This window comes from Physella acuta, unplaced genomic scaffold, assembly GCF_028476545.2.
Source record: "Physella acuta isolate Inbredline_101_S28 unplaced genomic scaffold, ASM2847654v3 ptg001097l, whole genome shotgun sequence".
NCBI classification, from domain to species: Eukaryota; Metazoa; Mollusca; class Gastropoda; family Physidae; genus Physella; species Physella acuta.
In genome coordinates, this window is record NW_026732614.1 from 49,207 (window position 1) to 57,500 (window position 8,294).

At 34.1% G+C, this 8,294-nt stretch overlaps 1 protein-coding gene across 1 annotated transcript in view; it reads right to left on the reverse strand.

The window, feature by feature from the left end:
- Positions 1–714: 714 nt before the first annotated feature.
- LOC131955720 (uncharacterized) overlaps positions 715–8,294 on the reverse strand; it is a 9,580-nt gene continuing 2,000 nt past the window's right edge. The window contains exons 4-5 of the mRNA XM_059319948.1: positions 5,190–5,352; positions 715–1,600 (exon numbers count right to left, since the gene is read on the reverse strand). Coding sequence (XP_059175931.1) covers positions 1,267–1,600; positions 5,190–5,352 — 497 coding nt within the window. The 3' untranslated portion in view covers positions 715–1,266. The remainder of the gene's footprint in view (positions 1,601–5,189; positions 5,353–8,294) is intronic.

Below are 8,294 nucleotides of genomic sequence, written 5' to 3' on the forward strand. Positions count from 1 at the left end.
ACACAGTCATTCTTTTTTACTTTCTCGTATATACGAAGTATAGAGAAAGTCTTGTAATCGTGCAAAAAAAAAAATCGAGATTTTTACAAATCTCGACGTTTTACACCTCACTGATACGGAAAAACATAATTTTGCAATCTTGTCCGTATGTCTGTGTGTCTGTCTGTCTGTCTGTGTGTGTGTCCGTGTGTAAATATACGAAGTATAGAGAAAGTCTTGTAATCGTGCAAAAAAAAAATCGAGATTTTTACAAATCTCGACGTTTTACACCTCAATGATACGGAAAAACATAATTTTGCAATCTTGTCCGTATGTCTGTGTGTGTGTCCGTGTGTAAACACGATAACTTGAGTACCGTCACAGCTAGATTGATGAAACTTCATATATAAGTATTTTATCAAAATCGTAGATCCGTATCAACTTTTGAGCAATTTCCGATAACCGGAAGTGGTACTTTTCCTACTTTGAATTTTTCAAAAGCCTATAACTTGAGTACTATTTCAGATAGATAAATGAAATTTCACATTTAAGTAAAAGATCTAATTCTCTACCTTCTGTTAAATTTTGAGTAATTTCCGTTGACCGGAAGTAGTAATTTACGCTACTTCCGATTTCTCAAAAACTAATGTAAATTTTTAAAGTATTAATAATATTGCGCACTATTATGCACTTTTTATTTGGCGTTCACTTAGTGTGCAATTAATTTGTCTACGAGATTTTATTCTATTTTTAAAATTTTAAGTATTTAAAATGGATTAAAAATCATGTCTATAGCCCGAGTTCCCATCCCCTGTTATTTTATATAAGAATATTCGAGAAAGTTTAGGGGAGATTACTCCCGGTTTATTTAAAATATAAAGTTTCCAAAAATGTATTACAATCAATATTTCGGTAACACATTTCATTAACTTAGACTGAAATATTTCTTAATTATTGTTTTTATTGAATGTCTTTAGAATCATGAGATTGCCAATCTGACTCCCGATGCTTTCGTTCGTTCTCTCAAATGTACACATATGTTTTAAAAAATAATTTTATACACTTATTTTGTTTTCGATCAAAATAGAAGAAAAATCTTAATCATGTAATCTTTTACCTTAAAAAAAAAGTTAATTATTTGTTTTTTTCAAATATATCTAGTCTATTATTCATCACAAAATGTGATTTTCGATTCAGTTTATTTTTTAGCTCTAATGCCTGTCAGATTATCGATAAAATGTATTAGTGCATCTATTCTATTTTTAGCTCTTAAGTAATTCCCGTTTATCAGCATTGAAAGATAAACATAAACAAAAACACCAGCAGTACAATAAAATCACTCATGACAACAATTGCTCCATTCTTTCCAAACTCTTCGCCTTCGACGCCGTTGCTGTGCATAGTGTGGTTGTGGTCGGTGTCGTTGAAGTTGTTGCCGATGTTGTAGACCTGAGACGGGCAGACGTCGGTGCAGGTGCATGCCATTGGACACGAATGCAGACGACCGACGAACATCAACCCAGCTGTCTTCTGCTGCAGCAGGTACTGCACGACTTTAGAGGCCTCGCCCCGCAGACACGGGTGGCTGAGCAGACGGCTGGTCACCTCCTGACATTCAGGCCTGGATAGACAATAGAAGGCCCTTTGTTACAGAACGTATAATTAAAAAATCTTAAAACTTTAATCTTCACTCAAAGACCTTATAGTCTTTAGTTATTGGTATTTTAACCTTTATTTTAACCCTATAATATTTAGTAAGGGGACCTTTAACCTTTAGTCAAAGACATGACAACTTTTATGTACTGCCATAGTGACCTTAAGTTTATGACGTCAAAACCATGCATACTTTTAAAATCTAAAAAATGTAATCAGAGACCTATGGGCCCTCATTTAACACCCATTTAGAGTGTCAACGCTCTCACATTCGAGATGTTGTTTCTGTTTAAATTGATGCAATTGTATACATATTTTTTTAACAAACTTTGAAAAAACAAATTTAAGCTGAGCATTTCAAAATTATTTTTTTTAATAAAAATTGGGAGTTGGTCAACAATAGGCTTGAAAAGTTTATGTAATCATAATAAATTAAAAAAAAAATATTTTTAAAAATTTGGCAAGCGATTAAAATATAGTTACATTTTTAAATTTTTTGTGCATTGAATATAAGCCGTTAAAAAGCCGTTATGAATTATATTATCATTACAAATATTTTTAGAAACCTCAAATTCTCCTTGAAGTTAACCGGAGTGGCCAGGAAAGTGAAATAATAAAAGTCGCAACAATTGTTTACCATGATAAAATACACAATAGCGGTCAATGGGGTAAAGCCTAGTAGTTTTTTTATATTAAATAATAAAACATCCCATGTCATCAAATACCCTTACTCTACTAATCCAAATTAAAAATAAAAGTGTTAGCTAAATTACTATTTTATTATTAGTAACTATTTGTTTGAATATTTCTAGCTTTAATAAAACCGAAAGTAATTTTGTACTTATATGTCAAATGTAATAAGATATTCAATTTTGGTTGAAAAATTTGCTTTCTGGCAACACAAATTCGAAACCAACTTTTCAAGCCTATTGTTGCTTCACCGCAGATTTAATCGAGTCAATCATGATTGTATTTGTTGGGTTACCTGCTGAATTAATCGAGTCAATCATGATTGTTTTTGTTGGATTACCTGATGAATTAATCGAGTCAATCATGATTGTTTTTGTTGGATTACCTGCTGAATTAATCGAGTCAATCATGATTGTTTTTGTTGGATTACCTGCTGAATTAATCGAGGCAATCATGATTGTTTTTACAAGCTTTTATTTAACTCACTTCCTCGTCAGTCGTCAGTCTGTCTGTCTAGACGGAAACGCAGGAGTGAAATTTCGGACAGTTCTACTTGACCGATACGATTCAAAGTTAGCACGTGGGTCAAGACATGAAGACAATGCAATCTGAAACTAAATTTGACTTAATTGGATGCCTAATTGATTTTTTATGAATTAATTAAAATTTGGACCGAATTAGTAGGCATGTCTAGCCAACCACACCACACGCGTCATCACCTTCAATAGCTGCGCCATCACGTAATGGCTGCGTTCAAAAACCATTGCGCGCCTACTGAACGTGATGTTCAGTAGGCGCGCAATGGTTTTTAGTCATGTAACTCTATTGTAAATAAAACATGTAAAGTACTGAAAAAAAAATGCATAAAAAACGTTTTAATAACAAGCTTTTATGTAATGATGCACTAAAAAGTAGAAAATAAATTATAGACTACTATTTAAATAACTATAAAGAAAAGCGTGGGTGTCTTCCTTAACATTAGTAAAGGTATCCAATAGATACTAAAGTGACCCACGCTTTTCTTTATAGTTATTTAAATAGTAGTCTATAATTTATTTTCTACTTTTTAGTGCATCATTACATAAAAGCTTGTTATTAAAACGTTTTTTATGAATTTTTTTTACAAGCTTTTATTTAACTCACTTCCTCGTCAGTCGACAGTCTGTCTGTCTAGACGGAAACGCAGGAGTGAAAATTCGGACAGTTCTACTTGACCGACACGATTCACAGTTGGCACGTGGGTCAAGACATGAAGACAATGCAATCTGAAACTAAATTTGACTTAATTGGATGCCTAATTGATTTTTTATGAATTAATTAAAATTTGGACCGAATTAGTAGGCATGTCTAGCCAACCACACCACACGCGTCATCAATAGCTGCGCCATCACGACCACGTAATGGCTGCGTTCAAAAACCATTGCGCGCCTACTGAACGTGATATTCAGCAGGCGCGCAATGGTTTTTAGTCATGTAACTCTATTGTAGATAAAACATGTAAAGTACCTAAAAAAAAATTCATAAAAAACGTTTTAATAACAAGCTTTTATGTAATGATGCACTAAAAAGTAGAAAATAAATTATAGACTACTATTTAAATAACTATAAAGAAAAGCGTGGGTGTCTTCCATAACATTAGTAAAGGTATCCAATAGATACTAAAGTGACCCACGCTTTTCTTTATAGTTATTTAAATAGTAGTCTATAATTTATTTTCTACTTTTTAGTGCATCATTACATAAAAGCTTGTTATTAAAACGTTTTTTATGAATTTTTTGTTGGATTACCTGCTGAATTAATCGAGTCAATCATGATTGTTTTTGTTGGATTACCTGATGAATTAATCGAGTCAATCATGATTGTTTTTGTTGGATTACCTGATGAATTAATCGAGTCAATCATGATTGTTTTTGTTGGATTACCTGATGAATTAATCGAGTCAATCATGATTGTTTTTGTTGGATTACCTGATGAATTAATCGAGTCAATCATGATTGTTTTTGTTGGATTACCTGATGAATTAATCGAGTCAATCATGATTGTTTTTGTTGGATTACCTGATGAATTAATCGAGTCAATCATGATTGTTTTTGTTGGATTACCTGATGAATTAATCGAGTCAATCATGATTGTTTTTGTTGGATTACCTGATGAATTAATCGAGTCAATCATGATTGTTTTTGTTGCATTACCTGCTGAATTAATCGAGTCAATCATGATTGTTTTTGTTGGATTACCTGATGAATTAATCGAGTCAATCATGATTGTTTTTGTTGCATTACCTGCTGAATTAATCGAGTCAATCATGATTGTTTTTGTTGGATTACCTGATGAATTAATCGAGTCAATCATGATTGTTTTTGTTGGATTACCTGCTGAATTAATCGAGTCAATCATGATTGTTTTTGTTGCATTACCTGCTGAATTAATGGAGTCAATCATGATTGTTTTTGTTGCATTACCTGCTGAATTAATGGAGTCAATCATGATTGTTTTTGTTGCATTACCTGCTGAATTAATGGAGTCAATCATGATTGTTTTTGTTGCATTACCTGCTGAATTAATGGAGTCAATCATGATTGTTTTTGTTGCATTACCTGCTGAATTAATGGAGTCAATCATGATTGTTTTTGTTGCATTACCTGCTGAATTAATGGAGTCAATCATGATTGTTTTTGTTGCATTACCTGCTGAATTAATCGAGTCAATCATGATTGTTTTTGTTGCATTACCTGCTGAATTAATCGAGTCAATCATGATTGTTTTTGTTGCATTACCTGCTGAATTAATCGAGTCAATCATGATTGTTTTTGTTGCATTACCTGCTGAATTAATCGAGTCAATCATGATTGTTTTTGTTGCATTACCTGCAAAACCCGTTCAGACTGCAGCTCTTCTCCAGCTCCGCCGCCATCTTGATTGTCTCTGGGTTCGTAAGGTTCGTGAACTGTGACACGTGACAGTCACCAATTTTAGTCGTGCCGGAAGTGACGTCACATGCAGACAATGAGCCGATGGCGTCACATTTATCTGGGGGGGAATATAAAAAGTATAAAAGTTCCATCCAAACAGTGTTTGGTCCAGACTTTTTCTCCGGGCGGGGGGGGGGGGGGGACTATATATTTTCAAGGGGGGGGGACTATATTTTCCGAGGCGGGAGGGTGGACACAAGTAAACGTATATATTTTCTATTTAATTCCATTTAGTTCGGTGGAGGGGGGGGGGGCGCTTTAGACTTTCTTGCTCCCCCCCCCCCCCCAAAGAGATGATTGGAAGAAACTCTTCATCCAAACCCAACCCCTATAAGATTCGTGTTTGTGGGTGCCTGTTTTAAAGGGCCGAATAGGATGTAGCCCAGGGGTCGGCAACCTTTTTTGAGCGGGAAGAGCCAAAAGTTACAATTTACATAAGTTCCCAGTTTTTAAAGAGCCACTAACATGTTTATTTCAATATTTTGGCATTTGATTAGGATTAGATATATACTTTTTTTATTTTGATTTGAGATAAATAGCTTTAAATATGAAAGAATATTTATAATTAAAAAGCATTACTAATATTTCGCACTAAGCATATTAAAGTATTTCACCTAGCTCTGCTATGATAAAATTAGTAATCAAATAATATAACTATACGACTATCCCAAATCCAATTTAGGAGCCAATAACTTTTTTTTTCTTTACGGACATCACAGGCTCAGGAGGTGTCTCCGCATAGCCAAGCAACCCTAAACACGGTCAACTCCGACTACTGGCTTGGGTAACGGTCGCTTCTGTCTTCGGTTCTCACCAGGCTTATCTTTCTACCCACTGAACGCAGGGTAAACTCGAACCCCACTGTAGGAAGCTAATAAATTTTAAAAAAGCACACGTCACTTAGGTCAAATTTATGCATACTGACCGATAGAGGAATGCACTCTGAATAAGAATAATATTCCTCATGTAACGATTTTAAAAAAAGTCGGCAGTAGCAAGAATGGAACCTTCGCCACGGGGCTGGCTACAGCACTGTTGTGGGTCTGGTGCCCAAGCGGCTGTCAGATGTCCGTATCCTTTCTGCCTCCCCTACTCTCATTGTTCTCTGATGAGTGTTTGTATCCTTTTTAAAGTTGTTTTTCTTTATAATAATTTTAATGCGTTTTGAAAATAATATAAAATGATTATTAATATTTGTGCATGAAACTGAAGACCCGTATCTTCACATCTAAAGAGCCGCATGCGGCTGGCGAACCGCAGGTTGCCGACCCCTTGTATTTATACTACTCATTTATTATTTGTATGTTACCCTACAGAGTAGGGCTTGAAAAATAGTCTTTTAGACTCATTAGTATGCTCCTCTCCACGGAAATCTTTAGTTTTTTTTTTTTTTTTTTTTTTTTTTTTTTTTATAAAAGTTTATTTCTGAAAATATTTACATCAACATCAGCATAACATTGTACACATATTTGTTATACAAGGACATCAGTTGCATACATTTCTACAAAAACGTGGACTTCAACATTCACACATATTTGTTCATACTCTCACAAAAAATTGTCTTTAGAATTTTGTTGGTAAATATTTTCTTGTCATACTTCGCCTTGTTTCTTGCTTGCCAGATAGTTTGTCTGTATGTCGCTAAGGCATAAATGTTTTTGTCTCTCTCTGCAGCCACGGGCTTTTTGGGTACTTTATTTAGAGTTATCGCCTCTTCGATAGTCAGGGCTTTATTATCTACCTTGATTTCTTCTTCTAGCGCCCGTTTCGCCATCTGTATTGTGGGGCATGTTAGGAATAAATGGGTTTCAGTCTCTCTGATATCTTGTCCACACAGTACACAACCTGTGTTTCTCTTCTTGTTAGCTGGCATTATTTGGTAGATCGGAGTCAAATTGAAGATTAGTCTGTATGTGATCTCCCTAGCTTTAGGTGTGATGGATTTCCTATGAAGATTTCTAAAAGTCTCTGTTGTGTCTATATCGCTGTATATTTTGCACCATTGGATTCTGTTATGTAGTGGAGTGGCTAGTTTCTTTATCAGATGTGAGTAGGTCTTCCGTGTGTTTTCGTGTATGAATTTTTCGTTCCCTTTCAGGCTGGTTAGACATTCAATGTAGAAAGCGCTTAATTTTTCTCTTCCGAAATGCGGCGTGCTATTATTATGTTTGAGTATTTTGTTCAGTTTAAGTCCTAAATAGTAATGTGCTAGCGGGTGATTTGGGGGGTCACTGACTATTCTGCCGACTTAGTAAAAGGCGAAAGATTTACGCGTTGTGAAGAGAAACCAGAGTTACTGAAAAAGGCATTGATAACGAACACTACGATTAACAGTTCATAGAAAAATATAGTTTTATAAAAATGAATGTACTCTTCTACTAAATATAATTTTGTAAATAATACATATTTATGACTTGTAAATTTTATTAAACAATATTTTTATTCTAAAACATAATTTGTTGTGATCATATTCCAACACATTTGTATAAAACTTTTATTTTAAAACTTTATTAAAATACTATTGGGTTATGTCCCTTGAATAATCTCCCTGCTTATTTTAACATGAAGTTGTGTGGATGAATGCTAGACAATTTATCTTTTAAACATTTATAAATCGAACGAATAATTTAAAATATAAAAAAATCTTTTCATTCTATTGACCTTTGGATTATTAATAATATATATAGACTATTATAGATTCAAGTTACATTTTAAAAGACGTTTTAATAAAGAAACCGTTTTAATTGAAGTATCTACTTATTCAAATCATTTTGAGCAACGAATTTTGTCTACTAGCCTTTACCATTGGCTACACTGTAGCCCATTGGGGGATTATATTGTTAACCCGAACCTGTGTGTGTTGCTGTGGATGTGCGCATGCGTGCTAATCTGCGTGTGTGTGCGCGTGTGTATGTAAGTACGCAAAACGTGTGAACATAATGAAGTAAAATGAAAAGCTAGAATTCTTTTATTTAAACTAAACATTTTTGATTGGAGGAA